General features: G+C 40.1%; 1 protein-coding gene across 9 annotated transcripts in view; it reads left to right on the top strand.

The window, feature by feature from the left end:
* Positions 1 to 23,562, top strand: part of si:ch211-200p22.4 (phosphatidylinositol-binding clathrin assembly protein) — a 132,593-nt gene that overhangs the window by 50,864 nt on the left and 58,167 nt on the right. For 5 of the 9 annotated variants that reach the window (XM_048544735.2, XM_048544736.2, XM_048544741.2 and 2 more), the window contains 8 exons: positions 6,835 to 6,861; positions 6,972 to 7,078; positions 7,241 to 7,282; positions 10,840 to 10,925; positions 14,705 to 14,828; positions 18,999 to 19,037; positions 19,146 to 19,294; positions 23,230 to 23,333. In XM_048544735.2, coding sequence (XP_048400692.1) covers positions 6,835 to 6,861; positions 6,972 to 7,078; positions 7,241 to 7,282; positions 10,840 to 10,925; positions 14,705 to 14,828; positions 18,999 to 19,037; positions 19,146 to 19,294; positions 23,230 to 23,333 — 678 coding nt within the window. The remainder of the gene's footprint in view (positions 1 to 6,834; positions 6,862 to 6,971; positions 7,079 to 7,240; positions 7,283 to 10,839; positions 10,926 to 14,704; positions 14,829 to 18,998; positions 19,038 to 19,145; positions 19,295 to 23,229; positions 23,334 to 23,562) is intronic. The other 4 variants (XM_048544740.2, XM_048544742.2, XM_048544737.2 and 1 more) reach the window with 3 other exon arrangements.

Genomic DNA, 23,562 nt, shown 5'->3' with positions numbered 1-23,562 from the left:
TGTAATGAAAACCTCTGATTCTTCTGTTTGCACTCCAATGTTTCCATATTGTAATGACATCAAAATCTGTTTTTGATTTAAGCCTGACCATTATTACTCTGCTTGTATTTCTGTATATTTACAGTATTTAACGATTTACTTCAGGGTAAATAAAGGCTTGCACAAGGTTCTTTTCCTGCTTGCTTCCCTCCATCAGTAGATTTTGTTTCTGAATTGGAAAGAAAATACCATCAAGCTTTGGCTATTTATATGTATTTTAATGCCATCTCAAACCACCATCTTTGTGGAACATGAAATGTATGAGTTTGAAAATTTAAGAGCTACATAAAATTGTCCTTCAGAGCCACAGTTGCACATTATGGCCTTGAAAATACATACCAACTTAATACAACTGAGCAATGCTTATTACCTGATAAAACCTCAGAAGTTACATAAAGCATGCCTGACTCAAAATGAATAGTGTTAAAACACATTAGCTTGTGGCCATAATATTCATTGATATTTGTGCTGTAACAAATGTTGCAGACAGTGGAAAGAAGAGGCAATAATTTTTGTAACCAAAAGACAGCGTTCATGAGGGGTGTGTATGGAGTTCAGTTTGGTGATTTAAGCAGAACAGAAATTGAAAACACTATATGTCTGATATCCATCATCTGTTACCTAGCTCAGGACAGGTTTCTGATATGTTGCTAAAATGAAATAGACATTTCTTTCTGTCTTACATGATTGTCAGGAAATTGTGTCCTGACATGAAAAGGAGGAATGTGTTGTCCTTCCCTAATTATTTCTGGCAACTTCACTCTCTTCTGCAACATGGAATGACTGTAATTGCTGAAATGTTATTTAAAAAAACTACTTTAATATAGACAAAAACAATGTTTAATAGTTTTAAAAACCTATCCAAATAAATTTTGGAATAACAGTAATGAAAGAAGTACTTGCCAGAGCCTCTAATGGGCTAGAGGTGTGGCAGTGCTTGTTTGTGGACAAGTGTCAAAGAAACTCTAGTTGAAGTGTTTAGGACTGGATGGTGGCTTTTAGTGGGAAGTATGCTTTCTTTGAGATAATGCAACATCTGGAAATAGACCCAGTAACAGCAAATAACTTTCCTTACAGTTTCATTTTTACAATTTTAAAGAGTGGCACTGTAAATCTGAGTGATGGAGGAAATCCTGCTTAGCAATGATTTTATTACTAATCATTAATACACTTTTGCAAGCAGGGAGGCCCTATTTGTCGGCAGCTTGACTACTGTGATGATCATGCTTTTTAATAGGAGGTGGGAGCTTGCTGCAAGGTATTTTAAAATCATCTAAGGTAGGGCAGACTGGCATCAAGAGAATGTATGGGACTAAAGTTGCAAATACTATTTAGAATGCATCCAAAATTATTTCTTGCATCAATGTTTCTGAGAGAGTAAGGAAAGAGGCTTTGCCTAAATCGGTGCTAGGAAGCGAAGTGGGACAAACAACTGTGATTTAAGAGTTGCACAATTGGGAAATTGCCATCCACACTTGGAAATATACTGCAACATGTTCACTATCACTGAGTAAAAATCTTGGAATTCTGATATCAAATGGATTGCAGTGATTCAAGAAGGCAGCTCACCACCATCTTCCCAAGGATAACTTGGGATGGGCAATAAAGGCTGGCATAGTCAGCTATGTCCACATTTCATGAAGTTTAAATCTCACTTTTTTTTATGTAAGAATTGTAAATTGTAATGAGTCCAAGATCATTTATTGACCAAGAAAATTACAGAATTTAGCGAGGGTTAGTAAAGGACATTTCTACTTAACTAACAACACAAATAATTAAGCAGGAGATTGATCAGTATTAATTTTCCAGAAGTGAGATGTATGGTGTACGATTTTAAAAAACAAAACAAAAAAAATCCTATAAGGCAAAAATGAATGTCATCCAAGTGCCAATATTTCTCCATTAAAATGAGAACTTTCCTCTCTGAGGGTCATTGGTCTTAGGAGTTATTTTACGGAGATAAGTGGAATTTGGGTCATTGAACTGTTCAAGGCTGAGTTAATATTTTTGGTCAACAGCGAAGTCACAGCTCACAGGTAACAACAGTAAGGTAGGTTGGATGCCAAATCAGATCAGGCATTTTCTTACCAAATGCTTATCAAGTTCAAGGAGCCAAATGGTATTCCCTTGTTTCTTATTTTCTGGAATTGTGAAGAAGTCAAATCAGACTTAATGTTAACTCTGTGTTTCTCTTTTAAGTACTGCTAGGCCTTCTGGGTTTCTCCAGCATTTTGTGATTTTTTTTTTGTTTGTTTTTGTTTCAGCTACGTCAAGTATCTGTGTAATTTATTTGGTGTCAGTTATCGAAACTTTTCAGTCATCAAAATGTTAACCAGAGTAGTAATCTCGCTCGCACTGTCTTGTGCGCTCGCTCTCTGGCACACGCTCTCCAGAACCATTTCATCCTACGATGCCCGAAACACACAACACACACCTTCAGCAATGTGCCGGCATCTCCCAGGCACTGCAATCCAGCCTACCCCAGTTCAGAGCCTCCCTGTCCCAGACCTGCAAAGGACCTCTCCTGTTTTTTATTCTTTGTAGGATCCACAGCCTGAACACTCAATTCTGCTCAGCTTTATTGGACATTAGAAACCGTAAGTACAGTAAACGCACTGGTCCCTGCCACCTAAAACAGGATTGCTCCACCTCCCAAATCCCCAGCCATACCCAGGACCTTCCCCACAATGTACCCGCCGCCATTGGCCATGAAGCCACTGCTTGAGAACCTACCGATGACGTCACATCCGCCACCGCCAGGAACACCACTTTTGGGACGGCGGACGCCATCGCTGCTGCAGCCACCGCCTCCACTTCCAAATCCAACACCACAGACGTTACTGTCACCGCTACTGCTGCTGCCTACCTCATTCCCCCCTTCGCCCATCACAGACATGGATGCAACTCCGCCCACCGCTGACACTGATGGAACCCTGCTTACAGCCAACGCCGACATCACTCCGCCCACAGCCAGCAGCTGCAGAGGAGACAGCTACACTGAGCCCTGCCAAATCTTCACTGTTCCCTCCTCCTCCTCCCCCCCCCCCCCACCCCCGCCAAAAGACCTACCACTTACAGAGGATGAATGGTCAGTCCTCAGCAAGGGGCTCACCTTTGTCCCCCTCCACCCACAGATCAACGAATACCAGCCATACTTGGACATTTGAGCAGTTTTGCCGCTGCCTCCGCATCCACACTTGCTTCTTTAACCGTGAGCCCAACCTTCCCACTACTGACCCCTTCTCCAGCCTCCAATGCAAGCCCTCCTCCTGGACGCCACCCCAAGTCCTCCTAATCTCCCTCGACCTCTTCATCTCTAACTGCCGTCGAGACATCAATCGCCTCAACCTCTCCGCACCCCCCACCCCCCTTGCCCACTCCAACCTCTTTGCCCATCAGCCATGATTTAAATGGCGGTGTGGACTCGATGGGCCGAATGGCCTTACTTCCACTCCTACGTCTTATGGCCTCTTCCCCCACAGAACGTGCAGCCCTCTGCTCCCTCCGCTCTATTCCCAACCTGACCATAAAACCTGTGGACAAGGGAGGCACAGTTGTATGGCGCACTGACCATTACATTGCTGAGGCCAGACGCCAACTCTCCAACCGCCCCCTGAATCATGACCCCACCCCTGAGCACCAAACCATCATCTCCCAAACCATCCACAACCTCATCACCTCAGGTGACCTCCCATCCACAACCTCCAACCTCATTGTTCCCCAACCCCCCCACGGCCGGCTTCTATCTCCTTCCCAAAATCCACAAACCCACCTGCCCTAGTCGACCTATTGTCTCCGCCTGCTCCAGCCCTACCGAACCCATCTCCACCTGTCTGGACTCCATTTTCTCCCCCTTGTTCTAGGAACTCCCTACCTATGTCCATGACACCACCCATGCCCTCCACCCTCTCCAGAACTTCCAATTCCCCAGTCCCCAACACTCTATTTTTACTATGGACGTCCAGTCCCTATACACCTGCATTCCCCATGCAGATGGCCTAAAGGCCCTCTGCTTCTTCCTGTCCCACAGGCCGGACCAGTCCCCCTCCACCAACACCCTCATCTGCCTAGCCGAACTCGTCCTCACCCTCAACAACTTCTCTTTCGATTCCTCCCACTTCTTACAAAGGGGGTGGCCATGGGTACCCACATGGGCCCACGCTATGCCTGCCTCTTTGTAGGTTACATGGAACGATCCCTCTTCTGCACCTACACTGGCCCTAAACCCCACCTCTTCCTCTGTTACATTGATGACTGTATCGGCGCTGCCTCGTGCTCCCAAGAGGTGCTTGAACAGTTCATCCACTTCACCAGCACCTTTCACCCCAACCTCAAGTTCACCTGGACTACCTCTATCACCTCCCTCACCTTCCTGGACCTCTGTGTATCCATCTTGGGCAACCAGCTAGAAACCGATGTCCATTTCAAGCCCACTGACTCCCACAGCGATCTAGAATACACCACCTCCCACCCACCTTCCTGCAAAAATGCCATCCTGTATTCCCAATTCCTTCGCTTCTGCTGCATCCGCTCTCAGGGTGAGAGGAATTCCACTCCTGTACATCTCAGATGTCCCTTGTTTTTAAAGGACCGCAACTCGACCCCACCCCAGCAGTGGTTGAGAACGCCCTCGACTGTGTTTCCCCCAACTCGTCCCTCACGCCCCGTCCCTGCAATAACCACCAAAAGAGAATCCCCCTCATCCTCACGTACCACCTCACCAACCTCCGGATCCAACACATCATCCTCCAACACTTAGGCTATCTGCAATGTGACCCCGCCACCAAAGACGTTTTTCCCTACCCACCCTTGTCTGTTTTCTGTAGGAACCACTCTCTCTCCGTGACTCCCTTGTCTGCTCCACGCTCCTCTCCAACCCCACCACACCCGGCACGTTCCCCTGCACCTGCAGGAAGTGCTACACCTGGCCCCCTACCTCCTCCCTCAGCCCCATCGCAGGCCCCAAGAAGACTTTCCACATCAAGCAGATGTTCACCTGCACATCTGCCAATGTGGTATACTGCATTCGCTGTACCCGTTGTGGCCTCCTCTACATTGGGGAAACCAAGTGGAGGCTTGGGGACTGCTTTTGTAGAATACCTACGCTCGGTTCACAGTAAATAACTGCATCTCCCAGTCGTGAACCATTTCAACCCCCTGCGCCCCCCCCCCCCACCCAAATTCCTCAGACAACATATCCATCCTGGGCCTCCTGCAGTGCCACAATGATGCCATCCAAAGGTTGCAGGAACAACAATGCCTATTCCACTTGGGAACCCTGCAACCCAATGGTATCAATGTGGATTTCACAAACTTCAAAATCTCCCCTCCCCCTACTGCATCCCAAAACCAGCCCAGCCCGTCCCCGCTTCCCTAACCTGTTCTTCCTCTCACCTGTCCCCTCTCCACCTCAAGCCGCACCCCTGTTTCCTTCCTACTAACCTCATCATGCCTCCTTGACCTGTTCGTCCTCCCCAGACTGACCTATTCCCTCCCTACCTCCCCACCTACTCTCACCTGTACTGGCTCCATCCCTGCTTCTTTAACTTGTCTGTCTCCTCTCCATCTATCTTCTCTATCCATCTTCGATCCGCCTCCCCCTCTCTCCCTATTTATTTCAGAACCCCCTCCCCCATTTCTGATGAAGTTTCTAGGCCTGAGACGTCAGCTTTCCTGCTTCTAAGATGCTGCTTGGCCTGCTGTGTTCATCCAGCCTTACACTTTGTTATCTCTAATAATCTTGGGGGAGAAGGTTGATCGGATGATCGTGTTTTCAGTAGCATTAAAATCAGTTTAAGCCACATTCAGCGTGAGATTGCTTCTAGCAGTCTTTTTTTTAAAAACGTAAGTGTTACTGTATCAGGTTAAAGCCCTATGACATAAGAAACTGGGCCTGAGTGTCATGATATTGAATAGTCCAATAGATATTAGTTGAGTACAAACATTACATTTCTCAAGGATGTAAGTGTCTAGGCTAATATTAAGCTGCAACAGTCGCCACTAAACTTGGAAGATTTATAAACTTGGAGGGCAGTGTGGAATTCCAAAAGGAAATTGACATTTTGGCTTGCTCCACAAATGGGTGGCAGATGAGTTTCAATGCCGAGAATGAGCCTGCACTTTAGTTGGAAGAACATGGAAAGACAGCAGTAAATGAGGGTACAATTCTAAAGGTTGCAGGAGCAGGGGACCTGACTGCATTGTCTGTGCATGTAACAGAGATGGATCCTTCATGTTTTTTACTTTCTTTCATAGTGTACAGAAACTTTGGTTTAAAAATCAAACCACAGATGAATGGTATTTTAAGTGGTCACCAAGCAAGGTTGAATATTGTGTTGAGGGAAAGATACAGTACTGTTAGCTATAGAACAAATTCATGATGTAATCTTAACATTCTTAGTTTGAGTAATTACAAGTTACTTCATTTAACCATTTTGAAAAGAACATCCACGTTAATTCGGTTAGAACAAATAAAGATGTGTATCACTCTTTGAGTACGTAAAGGGAGAGTTTAGTTCATCAAGACTTACATGACAAACTTGGAAGTTCTGTTCAAACTACTTCTGTATATGTCCAAAATTGTTGTGATTTGCCCGTGTGTTTATATAAAAGCTATCAGGAAAAGTACATAAATTTTTATGTGAACTTGTAAACTGAAGAAATTATGCCGTTCACACTTTTGGAATGTTTATGGGGGGGCAGCATGCTTTTTCTAACAAGGTTGACAGAAACATTGCATATAATTAGGTTCATTTTATTTCCTGTTTTCATGCATTGCAATGGTTCTGGCTACAGCTGCTTTAAAAACAAATACAGTGGCAGGTATGGACAATTCTTAAATGCGTTTTTAACTTAGGAGTTTTTTAAAGTCATTTTATAACATTTATGATTTTGAAAACGTGTATAAAGATTTTGTGTTGTTTGCCTTCCAGAGAAATACTTTGATATGAAGAAAAACCAGTGCAAGGAAGCCTTAGATATCTACAAAAAATTTCTAGCTAGAATGACCAAGCTGTCTGAATTCCTCAAAACTGCAGAGGTGAATATATATTTATGCTTGTCTGTAGTCTGTTTCTCCTAAACCCGCTGCTCCCCCTCTTCCTGTATATGAAGCATTCTGTAAGCATGCAATCACTTTCCGTTTTTTTTTTATTTACTTGCACTGCATGAAGTAATGTGAACTTTTTCTTTGTTGACACAGCAAGTTGGAATTGATCAGGGTGACATTCCAGATCTTACTCAGGTCAGTGTACATATCATTTAGCTTTGTCCATTTCACAACTCCTGGACTTTAAGTTTTCTTTTCCTACAGAGAGCATGAGTCTCTGTGTATACATGATTTATACATGTATATTTTGTGTGAACTCAGCTTTGTACCTTGCATTGTGTGAAGTAGTGCACAGTCTTTGCCATGTGACTTGAAGGAAAGTTGATCAATATCACTGAACTTGTTAACTTTCGTGACCTAGATTTAACTCGCTGAACCCTGGTTTAGAATGTTTGGTCAAAGCAATGTTTAATGTAAACTGAATTCAGAGTTTAATATTTTCTGTAGTGCCCGAAGAGCATCTGCATTGTTACTTTGTAGTCTTACTTTCCTCTCGAATGTTGGATTATTCCCCTCTTGTACTTAGAATCAGAATATATGATTGTTAGTCGATTGAGAATTAAATCCAAGTTCTGTATTAAGGCTAGAATGTCCAAGGTGCTTTTGATTGAACTGGCCAAAAAATTGAAGTAAAATGAATACAAGCTTTGACACTGTTGACCAGGTAGGTGGATTAAACGTGCATGAGACCTATGTTCAATAACACAAGGATGATACCCATAAAACAAGTTCCATCTCCATTCTTAAACAGACACAATGGATTATGTTCACAGTGCATTGGTCGGAAAGAATGACCATGGGAGTTAGTTATGGGCAATGAAAGATTTGTATCGTGTGGTTTTGGATTATCGGAGAAATGGCAAGCTGGAGATAACAGTTTTAATGTCCTGTTAATGAAATTAGTTAGACTAGGAGAGAGTGGAAATGAGTCCCAACTTCCTGTGTGTTAAGCATTGAGATGCATTTAAAAGTACCCATTTTGATTCAAAATTTAGTTTGATTAATTTACTTTACACACAGTTGCTTTGTGCAAGTGGAGTGTGTTCTTGTTCAAGTCAAAGGGTGACAATTTCAAGTTGTGAAAACTTGAAACAGATTGGAGGTTAGGCTTGGCAGTATTTGTAAGGGGAAATATTCACCATCAATTCTGCTAAATTGCTAGTTTGCCATCCCCCTTGGGAAGTATGTGTATTTTGGGTGAATCGGGTTCAGTAGCAGTGGGAACAAAAATAGACGTTGCTGGAAAAGCTCAGCTGGTCTGGCAGCACCTGCTTGAAAAAAAGATCAGTTAATGTTTCGGGTCTAGTGACCCTTCCTCAACAACAGCTGGTCTTATGACCAACTATTTCCACCTGTTGATATCCAGATTGGCTCACTAATGAGGTTACAGGCAGGATATCAGAAGATCACAACTGTCATGTAAAAATATCTTGGCATCAGTAGATACCTGTAGGGGAAAATTAATGTTCGAAGTTGTAGTCACATGTATTTCCTTTATTTTAAAGAAACAACAGCTTGTCTACATTGCATTGAAGGCAGTTGTTTCATCTGTGCTCCAAAATTGCATGCATTAACACATGAGCAAGACATTCTCTTTTTATTACTCCTTTTTCAGACTGTAAGTACTTGCTGAACTGATTTTTAAAAATCTGATTTGTGCTTCTGTGAAAGCAATGGGACTTCTTTACATTTATGAAGTGGTGCTATATTAAAATATTTTGTGGTAGGGATGCTAGTTGTAAAACTTATTGATCCAGTATATGAATTGAGCTAGAATTTTTGGCTACCTCAAACTACAGTAACTAGCTTTGTGCTTATTATTTGCATGTTTCTAAATAGTATTGATCACTACATTCTTGATTTATATGTCTGTTCCCAACCTGCATGTTTCCAGTAAGAAAAGGAAACCTATCCTAAAGTATTTACTATGTAAAATAATACTAGTTGTGTTGTGAGAATTGAAATAGTTTGTATTAAGCTTTTGAATTTGAGCTTGCCACAAAAGGCCTCTAACTATTACACGTGCCCCCCCCCCCCCAACTTTAAAACGACCACTAATTGATTCGTGCTGAAATAGGGGGAAATTCAATCTATTCCCCTCACTGTTACGTTGCCATACATTCCTACTAAACCAACAGCTAAAGATTTTTTTAAAATTTACATTGCAGAATGACTCAAATAACTGAACCATACTTCATCATCATATAGTCACAGTTAGTCATAATGATTAACCTGCTTCCAAAGAACATGTAACTAGATTATATTCTCCCATTTTATTAGGTCAGTCCAATGATGTAATCGTATTGTTTTAAAAATACTTATAAATATAAATCAGATTTGTATCCTGAAGTGTCTTTCATTGCTTCATGTGAGAAGGTATGTGAATTTTGATATTGCAATTTTGTGGTAGCAGAAATGTGAGAAGAAAGGGACTTTAAAAGCATATTTTGACCAAACCTGCATTCCAATTATAGTAAATGACTAATATAGACTACCTTTTGAACTCTGATTTGAAAATCTGCCAGTGCGTCCTGGGAGACATTGTGAAATGAAGGTATTTTTATTTGATGCATTTGACATATCATGAGTCGACTAGTCAAGTATTACATGACAAACCTATTAGTTTTCCAGATTGTAGTTAATCTATTTTTTTCATCTTTGAGCATCTATGCAAGTTATTTTCTTCTATTTTTGTCTTGAACCCATTCATAAATGCTTGGTTTTCTCTCCTCAAACTTCCAGGCTTCTTCTGTATATTTTCCCATGGTGGTGCAACTGAGACTGGCAAATTACTTGGTATCCATACCTTGCTACTTTGCTGCATCGCCATTTGGAAATCCAGCCAAGTGTTTTCCATTCAACATTGTGAAATACCATATATTCTTGTGAAAATTACACATAGATACTTTCGAAGTGTTTGTGTGTATATGGTCACCAAACTGCAGGTCATGTCTCTAATGTTAAGATACAGTTAATCTTTTCTAAGCATATTTTAAGACAAAACTTTAGCATAAAGCTGCCCATAAACTATCATTTTACAAGTCTTGTGTTTAATAATCATGTTGTAAATGAAACACTCAGCACGTTTTACAAAATCGTGTTTGTTTTAAGGTTTTGTTAGGTAAAGTACTTAGGATTAAACATAGAACCTAAATAATTTCTATTTTAATTAGGGGATTTCATTCAACAGGAGTAATAGAGAAACGGTTGTGTGTAATAGCTTCACCTTGTGGTTTATTGGAAAAATGCAGTTTTATTTACTACCTCCCAGGTCCTGCATTGTTACTATGTTTGTTAGATTTCATTTAATGCTACTGGCCATTGTATTTCAAAAATATTTTTTCATTTTCTAATGTTGAGTATCTATTTTAGGACCAGCAAATAGCAGCACTTGTAGATAGCATTAACCTTTTCAATTTGGAAAAGCTGACCTTTTGAAGTGAGATTAAATGGGCCAAAAATGACATTTCTTCAAAATTTTCAATGCAAGTAACATAGGTGTTGACTTCTTCTTTCTGGACCTATTTGGTGAAAGCAAGAATAAGTTTACAGACATTCCTTGTTGCCACTGTTGCAGCACAAACCCAGATGCTGCATTTCATAAATTGAAATTTTGTGGGTTTTAATAAAAGGGGGTTAGGTGTTTTCTACTACTGAAACTAATTATTTGTTCTCTTGAATTATCACCACAGGCACCAAGCAGTCTGCTTGAAGCATTGGAACAGCATCTAGCTTCTTTAGAAGGAAAAAAAACAAAAGAATTTTCTGCAGCAAACAGGTGAAAATTGTAACAATGATAAATATTTGCATTTAAGTGCCTGTAATCTTATAAAAACATGCTGAGATGTGCAAGAGTATCAGCAATGAGAACAGTTTTGGCACCATGTCATTGAAGAAGATATATAGGGACTGGAAGGCTAAATGGCTAATAATAGTTTTAAAGAAGAATTTAAAGTAGGAGAGAAGTAGCAAGGCAGAAAGGCCTGGGTAGAGGATTCCAGAGCTTGGGGCCAAGGCTGATGGAAGCCAAGTGAAACAATTGAAACTCTTCTGCAAAAGAGGCCAGAATTGAAGGACTGCATAGATCTAGGCATATAATGTTAGAGTAGGTTAAAGAGGCAGGATGGAAGCAATGCTGAGCAATTTGAAACTCAAGCCACTGATTATAAAATTGGGAGTATTGTTCAACTGTCAGCTTACGCAAGAGTTGTGAAACTTTGTGTGAATTACAGTATGGGCAGCAGAGGTTTGAATGAGCTCAGTTGTGTTCGGAGGCTGGACAGGAAGGCACTAGGACAGTCAGAGTCTAGGAGCAGCAAAGGTTTAGATGAGACTTTCAACAAATAAGCTGATACAGTGTAGGAATTTGGCAGCAATATAGAGTTGGGGAAGGTGAGTCTTGGTGGTGATGGAGCAAATATGTGGTTGGAAGCTCAAGTTATGTTCAAGCAACAAGATGTTGCTAGTGACATGAAAATTTTTAAAAATAGTGGGTGTTGGAGATCTGAAATTTAAGTAGTAATTGCTAGAGAAACTCAGTAGGTATGAAGGCACAGTTCTGATGAGTCAACAGATGTTAAATGTTAACTCTACTTTCTTCCCAAAGATCCTGCCAGATCTGAGTTTCTCCAGTAATTTTTGATTTTGTTATAGTAACATGGTTCCACTTCAGAGATAACAGGGTGTAGAGCTAGATGAATACAGCAGGTTGAGCAGGAAAGCTGATGTTTCGGGCCTAGACCTTTCTTCAGAAATAGCATTCTATAATTCTTCAGTACTGTTAAAACTAATTCATGTTGAAGAAACTCCATTACATCAGAACCAACTGTAATTTGTACATTTGTTTCATGTTGGTTCCACTTCAGATGGTTGTCAGGATTAGAAGGAGTAACTATCAAATCAATTTGTGAAGGGAACAAAACTTTAACTTCAGTTTTCACAGTATTGAGTTGGAGTACGTTTCACCTTATGCACCTTTTCATGTTTGCCAACCAACATAACAAATTAGACAGTGCAGGGTTGAGCAAGCTGTTGCAGAGGTAAAGCTCAGATTAATCAGATCATGTAGGGGACCTGATGTATTTTCACACTGCTTGTAAGGTCAGCAAGGCGTAGCATTGTTAAGCAATAAAAGCAAGTCAACAACCTCACCCAAAACCCAAGCTACAAATTTTTGCTAAAACTTTAAATCTCCTTGGGTGGTTCAGTGGCATATTTTGCTTTGTAACGCCAATTGTGAATTGCATTGTTAATTATTATTGAAGGTGTTGTATGAATATGTTGGTGATTCAGAAACAAATGATAACTATTTATATCATTTAAAATAAGTAATGCATAAATTATGAGGCACAGTTTGTGTCTTAGCCTAGATCTTTTAAAGCCTTTAAAAACAACCACATTAGCCTTTCCTCTTCAGATTCATTTGTTAGAATGTTTTAGCATATGTTGGGCAATTTTCAATAGTCACACATTTCCTACCACAGTGTCACAAAGCTGAAATACCCTATTAACTTGGATGTTTCAGAAATTTTCTATGTTGAGTAGTGCTGAAGAAAAACACTGTCAAAGCTTTCTGTCTTGCAATCATCAGACATTAAGATATTACCACAAATAGGACATTGCCATCATGCCAACAAGACTTATGCCTGCCACAGAAATGAATAACATGGTTGATGAATTTCGGTGTTGGTGTAATAGTAGGTATGTAGTCCAAAGGTCTCAAAGACTGGTGGATCATTCAAACAATGTATCGCTTTGACTGTTCACACCAGGCTGTTTTGCCCTGTCCAACCCCACACGATTGGTGAAATCTAAACACCGTATCCAACCATAAATAAGATCCTGTGATTGGTCAACATTTGTTAAATAATTCCTAGAAATTGTTGCTCATGCAAGCAGTTTAAGGTTCAGTCAGGCTTGTAATGTGGAACACTTGTGCACACTGGAAGCTATGTATTTTAATGTTTAGAGTCCCGTTCTTTGTGGCCAGAAAGCACATGGCATGCACTTTGGCTATTCCCTATTTTGTTTAGTTGAAAAATGCATTCTCCAGAAACAACTTAACTGCCTTAACCAATCTTAGTGTCAACCTACCTATTTAACTGTAAACAGACCTTGGCAATTAACTGTCAGTCATCATCTAAGGTGGCATGGTGGCTCAGTGGTTAGCACTGCAGCCTCACAGCGCCAGGGACCCGGGTTCAATTCCAGCCTCGGGCGACTGTCTGTGTGGAGTTTGCACATTCTCCCTGTATCTGCGTGGATTTCCTCTGGGTGCTCCGGGTTCCTCCCACAGTCCAAAGGTGTGCAGGCTAGGTGGATCGGCCATGCTAAATTCCCCGTAGTGTTCAGGGGTGTGTGGGTATAGGGAGATGGGTCTGGGTGGGATGCTTCAAGGGGCGGTGTGGACTTGTTGGGCCGAAGGGCCTGTTTCCACACTAGGGAATCTAATCTAACAAGTGTATTTTCTATGGCAACTGTCTGTATTATCATCGTCAACTTGATAGCCAATTGGCACTTTCTGCTCATATGTATAGCAAAGTTGTTCCTGATTTACTGCCATATTCATGTGAATTGTCCTGATGGATGCATGATGAAATGTCTTCATTCAGCAATACTCACGTTCTCTACATCCAAATGATTGTTTGTTTGGTTTCTATTTTCTGATGGATGCTTCAGCTTGTGCAGTGTTGGGGTCTTGGAATCATAGAATTGCTTCAGCTTAGAAGGCAGCCTTTTGGCATGTCACGTTTGTGGCCATCTGCAAGAGCAATCCATGTATTCCCACTTGCCCACCTTTTCTGTAGCCCTGAAGGTTTTCTTTGGAGCTATTACTCGGTTCCCTTTTGGAAGCTGCAATTGAATCTACCTCCACTGTGGTGTCAGTTCAGATGCCCACAGCACACAGCTTAAAATAAAAATCCTTGTATTCGTTCATTCATTTCCCATAAATATTAAATGGTGCTGTATGGCCCTTGATCTCACCACACTCAGAACAGATTCTCTCCTTTCCATCTGATTTCTCATGATTTTGAACAATTCTATCTAACTTGTCTCCTTAGGAGAACAACCGCAGGCGCTCCAATCTATTCATGTTACTGAAATTCTTCATCCGTGGACCAATTCTCATAAATCTTTGCACCCTTTTCAGTACCTTTGCACCCTTTCTAAGGTGTTGTCCCTAGAATTAAAAACACTGTTCTAGTTAAGAGCAGGCCAGTGTCTTATAGAGGCTCACTACAGCCAACTTGCTTTTGTAATGTTTGCCTCTCAATGCTTAGAAGTTTTTATGTGAAAGATTGATCAAAGCAGGTTAATTCTTGCTGTCCTTAGCATTTAAAATTTCAAATAAAATTAGAAATATCACTGCACTTCACTTTGCAACTGAAAGATTTATTTTCCCTCCCTGGTAAATTTTTGACTAGATTTAATTTTCACTTTTTTTAGATTTTTGAGGGCTTTCGCGTCCAAAAAGGACTGCTCACTGATATTTTTGCATAATTTTATTAATAGTAAAGCAGCAATGTATTTTAAATGCCGCCTTCTTCCACTCCACAGAGCAACTACTCTATCAAATGCAGTCTCCACTCTTTCCAACACGGGGATGTCTTTGAGTAAAGTTGATGAGCGGGAAAAGCAAGCAGCTCTAGAAGAGGAACAAGCTAGGTTACAAGCTCTCAAGGTTTGTGGCTTCCTCCTTTTTAAACCTTAATTCTTCTTGTTAAAATTTTGCTTCTATTTGAGGGCAATGAAGTATTTCCGTGAACGCCAGTTTCTAATTCCAAATTATTTAAGCCAAACTTACCTGCCCCCACATTTCCTTCACCCCCATCCCAGGCCCCAAGAAGACATTCTGTGTCAAGCAGATGTTCACCCTCACATCTGCCAATGTAGTGTACTGCATCCGCTCTACCCATTGTGGCCTCCTCTACGTCGGGTAAACCAAGCGGAGGCTTGGGGACTGCTTTGCAGAACGCCTACACTCGGTTCACAATAAACAACTGCACCTCCCAGTCGCAAACCATTTCAACTCCCCCTCCTATTCCTTAGATGACATGTCCACCTGGGCCTCCTGCAGTGCCACAACGATGCCACCCAAGGGTTGCAGGAACAGCAACGCCTATTCCACTTTGGAACCCTGCAGCCCAATGGTATCAATGTAGATTTCACAAGCTTCAAAATCTCCACTCCCCCTACTGCATCCCAAAACCAGCCCAGCTCGTCCCCGCCCCCCTAACCTGTTCTTCCTCTCAACTATCCCCTCCTCCCACCTCAAGCTGCACTGCCACTTCCTACCTACTAGCCTCATCCCGCTCCCTTGACCTGTCCGTCCTCCCTGGACTGACCTATCTCCTCCCTACCTCCCCACCTATACTCACCTGTACTGGCTCCATCCCCGCTTCTTTAACTTGTCTGTCTCCTCTCCACCTATCTTCTCCTCTATCCATCTTCGATCTGCCTCCCCCTCTCTCCCTATTCATTTCAGAACCCTCTTGCCCCTCCCCCTTTTCTGATGAAGGATCTAGGCCCGAAACGTAAGCTTTCCTGCTCCTAAGATGCTGCTTGGCCTGCTGTGTTCATTCAGGTCTACACTTTGTTATCTTAGCTTACTCTGTGCTCACTACTGTCAAAAATGAGCAATTAGAAGTTTCTTCAATATTTATTTCATTGTCCCTGAAAACTCTTTTGTAACTGTTTTGCCAATTCTGAAACCTGTTCTGATTTTGGAGCATTTGGAATAATTTGTTTCAAATTTGTTCTGCCTAATTTTATTAATTTCCAATTGATATGTAAAATTCTGGGTTGTTCAAAATAGGTACGCTAGGAGCAATTTGATTAGAGGTACTAATGTAAGAATTTTGTTTTATATGACACCTTTTAAGAGTAGGGCAAGGGGTCTGGATGCAGTTCATTAAGTTGTATAGTGGAGCATTAGAGACAACCAGATAGCATCTATTTTTGTCAAAGAACTCTCGTTTTTAAGAACCAAGTGTGGCAAGATATTGAAGAGGTGTATAAAGAGATAGTAATGGAGAGTAGAAGCTGTAGTTAATTGCACACTCCATTTCAGTGTTAATCTTCAATTCCAGTCTCTTCATGATTTGGTATTAAACATTGTAATAAATTTTAATTGAGCAAATTGATCGTATGTTTTGAGCCAAAATGACTGTGTAATAATTTGAATCTTCTTTCATTAGTTGCTAATACACTAACTATAATTTATAGGGAAATTTTCTGACACTGGCTGCCAAATTAGTGTAGCCTGTAAATCACATTTTGCTATTCACAGTGGGATAAATATGGCATCTTAGTCACATGTACATTGTATCTGAATCCAGTTTTTGATTTTCATGATAGTTCATTCTAATCCTAATGGGTAAAGTTGAAATCATTTTAATGGCCAGGTAAGATATGAGAGTAGTAAATAGGCAAAGGAAGCTTATGGGTTCTATTAAGAAATAGAAGAAAATGATTTCGGACTGTAGCGAAATTGTATGCAGGACTCCTAGTAGCAACTGTGAAGTGTTAGCTTGCATAAATGAAAAGATTTCACAAACATATCCAACCCAGCAAAATTCTTTTATTTGAAAATTTTAACTTTTACCTTTCTGACATGCTGTATGATGGCATTTGTTTTGGTAATGTAGGATATTTTTCTGCATCCGTAACTCCTTGAATAAATATTGAACCAAAACTAGATGATAAGGGTTACAACGATTAGGATTGGCCTTCATTATACAAACCTATAAAAAGGATCTCTTTTCTAAGAAAGGAATGCAATACAAGTTTGCTAGAATGTTAACCTGAATTCCAGAATGTTAACCTGAATTCCAGAAGTTAAGTTACAAAGAGAGATTGTACAAAAGGCTGTATTCTGTGGTTTTTAGATCAAAATTTCATATTAAGACGAGTAGGTAGAATACTTAAATTATTTCTACTGATTTAGATAGTGTCAAACAAGGGGAAATAGTTGTTCTAAAACTTAGAGGTAAACCTTCCAGGTAATTGGAAACTACTTTTGGAATAAATCGTAGAACAATTTGCAATCCTTCTGCAAAAAATGATTGATGCTAGATCAACAGTTAATTTTGTCATCTCACATTTTTATACAAAGGTTTCAAGGCACTTGGGGCAGTGTGTTCTGGCATGGATTTTTCATAATAGTAAAACTGTCTCAAGGGGTTAAATGGCGTACTCCTTTTCCTGAGTTCCCATGAAGGAGTGTTTGGTTTGAAAAATCTTAGACCGGAGATTTCAATCTTGCATCTAGTCCCTTTTACCCCTCAATTGTCTTTTAAGTATTGTTACTTAAATTCCCTATCTGTAACTTTATATCAAAATAAACAGTACTCATGTTAGTACTCTAAAGATTAGATACTGTTATTTATACAATGGTCTGGCTTATTAAAGACTTAAATTTGTATGAGATTGTCTGATTATTCAAAGACAAAAATGAATCCATTTGATGCAGAACTTAATTGCTGTTTGGCCTGCTGCATTCATCCAGCTCTACACCTGATCTCAATACTGAGGTTCTTTCCTCAAGCTGTGCTGTTGTGCAACAAAAGGAAAGATATCCCACAGCACGGCAAGTAGGCTATGCACAACCATGATAGCCTTTGGGATCTTCTTGTACATTTCTGCACAGTAATCTTGAAAGTAACACATTGTACAACAAGCTACATCAATCCAGGAAACATTAGAGGGAATACTGATGGCAACAAATTGCAAGTGAACGTATTAGTGGCAAAAATCATTAACACAAGTTAAATTTTGGTGACGAAAAATAAAGACGTCACTTATTACTTGGCAAATAAGGAGCTAAATGGGATAGAGCAAAGGGTTCTGTAGGTACAGAAATATTAAATCAAAAGTTATTTGATAAGGCTTTAACAAAAATGATTTCTAGAAGGATGGAATTGAAAAGGAGGGTTGAGCTCACTTTATGTCAGACTTCTGTTAGACCTCTGGTACGTGCAATTCTAATTGCCATATTATACAAATGATATCGAGGCTTTGGATAGGATACAAAAGCGTTTAGATTGATTTAATAGGACTAACCTTACATTGACTTGTCAAGAAAGAATGAAAAGTGCATTTTCTCTTCCTGAAAAGAGAAGGTTCAGAGGAGTCCAACTTAGATGTTTAAAGTTATGAAACATTCTTGGTAGAGTGGACACTCTGCTTCAGTTTGAGAGAGCAAAACTGTAGAGTCAGCCACGTGAGATAATTACCAAGGAATCGGAGACAGAAAACAAGTCTTCACCCAAACTGTGTTAAGGATTTGAAACTTACTTGGAAATTTAGGGACTAATTGTAGTAAATTGTATAAATGCATTTTAGGGAAGAAATCTAATCACCAAAATGGGGAGAAAATGTGGTCTTCTGATGCTGTAAGATGAAGATTGTGGAGGAAACTCGAAAGGTGCATAATCATTATGGATTTAAGGGCCAAGCAGCCTGTTTCCATGTTGGCACACTATAAGGTAGCAGTTTGAACGTAGGCTTCACAGCCTAGAAAATTGTGCTGTCAATTAGGTTTTGTATACAATAATTTTCTAGGCGAGTCACTGGCAATTTAGAAGCAATATTTTTGTCTTCCTTTAATTCCTTTTTTGCCTCATTATCTGCCCCCCCCCTTCCCTTAACCAAGCAAAGAGGCAGTGATGCCAGTTGTCCAAGTGAAACACTTCAGCTGTATCCAGTAGAGGCAGCTATATAAAAGGAAGAGACAAGATAATGCGCTTAGTTCTAAAAGCACTGTCCGAAATATGGTGAATTTGTGACTCCATGGCTTGGAATTCTTTCCCTCTAGCTAGCTGTGCCTAATCTGTAATTTCTGCCTATATAGGCAAAGTGCGATGCTATTCCACCTGGATTTGTGATGCAGGTAGGTAATGTTCATCATTATTTTATCAGCTGAATTCACTTCATTTACCCTGAATGTATTTTATCTGAGAACTGCCAGAAAAATCCATCTCAATTCTGTTCTTGACAGGAGCAACGACACAAAGAAATGTCTGTGCTACCCCAGTCAGCAACAGCATCCACAACTGTCTCTCCGAGTTCCACATCAGGGAGAAGTATCAGTACAGCTGCAGCAGTTGATCTCTTTTCAGTAGCTGCACCAGCAACAAGTGCAAACAGGTAAACAACTTTTAATTAAATTCCATGAAGTAGTTAATAGCTAATAATTCACTGATTTGTCTGACAACTATCTTCAGTGATTTAATGTGTCCAAGTCGTTTGTTAATCACTTTAATAAATCAAGCTAGAGGAAATAGCAGAGTAAATTTCCAAGAATTGGATTTTTTTTTAAATAGCATCATTAGGGAATTTATGAATTAACTTTGAATTCAATCATTCTAAGGTTTGTGTGGTCTTGCATGGTATCTTGCTTGGCGTCTTAAATGATCTATGTTGCATTTTTTAAAAATTCCCTTTCAGTGCCAATCTATACTCATTAGATATCATAGTTCAAATGGAAAGGAGGAAAAATATTAAATTTGTTACTTTAAAATTTAATTATGGAAGTGAAGAATCAGAATGAAATCTATAGGTATTTGCTTATACAAAGTTAATGGTCATGCTTCACGCATCTGGAAGAGAAAATGATATCTATAACAGTTTGCACCCATGTGACGCATAAAATCAATGCTGAATTAAGATGCAAAAATGCATTCCATGACTAGTCCATTACACATATCAGAAAATGTGGAAATATTCCTCAAATGCTATTGAAATGCACGCATTAATATAATTAGTCCAAAAAAATCAAATCAATACCAGTATGTATTCTTCTTTGAGCCTTAACATTTAAATTCATGCTATTTAGATTCAGCATCCTCATAAACCTGCAGTTGGGGGAAGTGTTTTTTTAAATTTAACTTTAATACTTTGTAAAAATCTAAAAATAGAGAACAGGTTGCTGCAGATGTGGTGGATATGGATGCGATTACAATGTTTAAAAGATATTTGTATAAGTACGCGAATAGGAAAAGTTTGAAGGGATATGGACCAGGAGCAGGCAGCTGGGACTAGTTTATCTTGTGGTGGTGATCAGCATGGACTGGTTGGACTGAAGGGCCTGCTTTTGTGCGTATGACTCAATGACTATGATTCCAAGAGGTGTCCAGGATTAAATTTGAAAAGAAAATGAAATGCAATTAAAAGACCAGAAGAATTACTTCTACTTTCTGATCTGTCTTGAAGTATGATATCAATGTTGAAAGTCTCACGATTTGGCACAATTGGAGGATACTTAAATCTGAGCCTGAGGTATGACTTCAACAGTCAGATTCTTCCTTTCAAAAAAAAAGAAAGTTTTTAATGTGTAAACAAAGATCAAGGAGACTGTGTGTGATATTGTAGGCATCCTTAGAGGTTGGGGACTGCTTTGCGGAACACCTACGCTCAGATCACAACAAACAACTGCACCTCCCAGTCACAAACCATTTCAACACCCCCCCCCCCCCCCCCCGGCCCCAACCAACTCCCTTGTATGACATGCCCATCCTGGCTCTCCTGCATTGTCACAGTGATGCCGCCCAAAAGATGCAGGAACATCATCTCCTATTTTGCTTGGGAACCCTGCACCCCAAGGGTATCAGTGTGGACTTCACAAGCTTCCGCTCCCCTGACCACGTGCCCAAACCAGCCCAGCTAGTCCCTGCCTCTGTAACCATTCGTCCCACCCCATCTCCTACCCACTAGCCTCATCCCGCCCCCTTGACCTGTCCGTTCTCCCTGGACTGACCTATCCCCTCCCTAACTCCCCACCCTACATTCACCTTTGCTGGCTCTAACCCCACCTCTTTGACCTGTCTATCTCCTCTCAACCTGTCCTCTCCTTTGTCCATCTTCTATCCACCTCCCTATTTATTTCAGAATTCTCTTCCCCCTCCCCCATTTCTGAAGGGTCTGGACCCGAAACGTCAAACTTTCCTGCTCCTCTGACGCTGCTTGGCCTGCTGTGCTCATCCAGCTTCACACAGTGTTATCTGTGATATTGTAGTGGTTCATGATGCTCATTTGGCCAAGCGTCTGCAATTTTATAAGACTATTCATGTTTATTCCACCCAGATTGGCAGTTTATCTGGATTTAAATGCAGAGGAACAGTCCTGGTCTATTTCTAGCCGTTTTAGTTGAAGCAGTTTTGGGTATCCATGAATTGGTTTTTTTTGGTTTGTTTTTCAATTTTCTCAATTTCTTTAAATGTGTATTTTGAAACCAAATTGTTTGTTCAATATATCCATGTAAATTTCAAAAGTATGTATTGAGGTACTGCTCAAAATAAGCTCGCAGGTAAAACAACACTGAAGACAAGTGTGAAATGCTAATGTGCTGACTTTGCATGCAGTGTTTGTGTTTTTATTGCTGCAGTTACATCAGTCTTGAGGAGTCATTGATTAATGCTGTTTAAAAGTTATGAAGCTTAAAATGCATTTATCAAGTGCAGAAATTCAGTGAAATTATTAGGACTCTGAAAACGAAGCACACCTGCTACAACTAAACTATTTCAAATTAAGAAGAGGCTTTGATTTTGATGTGTAATGTTTATGGGAAAATAAAACCGACAAATTTCCATTGATAATATCAATTGTATAATGTACAAATTAATAAATCTTGGCATTTGGAATATTTAGATGATGTGAACAACTTCATTTGTAAAGCTTTGCAAAAAGAATCAGTTGCATTGAGCAACATCTTAACTGAGTACAATTTTGTTTTAAAAATCCACTAACTCTGGCACTCAGTGGCTGGGCACAGATGGAGGCCTTTCCCTGATCATTGCTGAAACCATGATGTGGAGATGCCAGTGTTGGACTGGAGTGGACAAAGTCAAAGTTCTCATAACACCAGGTTATTGTCTGATAAGGTTGTTACCTTTTTGCTTAAATTCTGCATCTTAGACCCTTTCTCTCTCACTGCGCCTGAGGAAGGAGCTGAGCTCAAAAAGCTTGCATTTTCAAATAAACCTGTCAGTCTGTAACCTGACGCTGTGATTTTTTTTTACCATTACCAAAACAGCAGTGCAACTGTCACTGGCACTTGAACCAATCCCCTCTTCATATTTTGAAGACAGCCTGCTGTTGATGTACCTCTATTGTCTTTATAACTGTAAAGGGTCCACGTAGAACACCTGTGCATGTAGCATTCTTTCCAAGACTTTCCAAACATTTTCTATCTCAGCCTTACAAGTGATTTGTGAAAAGTTGTTAATGATTCTCATCTGATTTATCTGCAAATTACTTCAGATATGTTAATTTGATTTGATTTATCCAAGTTATTAGCCCTACGTTGTCAACTATTTTGGATATTCAGTAGATCAAAGAGGAAATGGAGAAAATCAAGAATTGAATTGCGCTACAGCCAGTTCTGATATAATATAGATCTATTCTCGTGCGATCTCAGGTTATAAGAAAATCACACAATAGCTGCACCATTTAAGTTAATAGGACTGGAATCGTGTTGTAACCAATAAAGATAACAAAAGTTCACATTCTACAAATAGTGGTCTAAATTCTTCAATCGCTTTAAAATCAATTTGCATTGAGCAAACACGTGTTATAGCAGAACTGACTGTATTTACATTTAACTCCTTGTCTTAAATAGCTCCTAATACTTTTCCAAAATTGGCCTTTTGTTTTGAAGAACCAAGGGGTCAGATATGCTCTGTTTAATTGGCTCCTACTGCACATTTTTAATCAAAAAGCACTTTCATGTTGGTGGTGTACTGCTTATTGTCAACAGAATGCAACCTCTTCGGTGGAGGCAGGCTCCAGGAATCTATCTAGGATTTGAGGTTTTTTGGAAATTAGATCTAGTGATTAAAGGTGGTGCAAAATACGATGGTTAGGAGTGGATCCAGTTTGCACCAACAACATACAAATAGGTTTTTCTTCCAAAAGTAATAGAACAAAAATTGCGCATTATATGGTGTTTCCATTTGAGTTCCACACTCCTGGCATCTCAGTAACTACCTAGAAATGCCATCACCAACATTTTAGAAGTCTCTGGCAAAGGATTATCATAGAAATCTTTGTGACGTTAATTTGGAACATTTTGATTTCTTGTCCAGTGCCCCTAACATGTCCAATGATATCTTCAACCTTGAGTCGGCTTTTGTACCTACTGTACAGAGTACCCCAGCAATATCAACCTCAGTAGCTAACGCATGGGGAGGTAAGTTAACCCGTTGTACTAAATAATTATTACTACGCTATTTTGCTTTCTCTTGGTATGTGGTGTTGATCTATGGTTTGGCTGTAGTGTAATCAACATTTTTATGCATCCACTTCTTTCACTTTGGGTGAGAACTTTTGCTGGGTTTACAGTACAGAAGACTGAATTGAAAAATGTTAATTATCTATACTGCTGTCTTTCTGCTGGTTCATTTATAGGACATTTCATA

This window comes from Stegostoma tigrinum, chromosome 15 (assembly GCF_030684315.1).
Source record: "Stegostoma tigrinum isolate sSteTig4 chromosome 15, sSteTig4.hap1, whole genome shotgun sequence".
NCBI lineage: Eukaryota > Metazoa > Chordata > Chondrichthyes > Orectolobiformes > Stegostomatidae > Stegostoma > Stegostoma tigrinum.
Note: the sequence above shows the minus strand (reverse complement) of the source record. Positions and strands in the feature narration are given on the sequence as shown.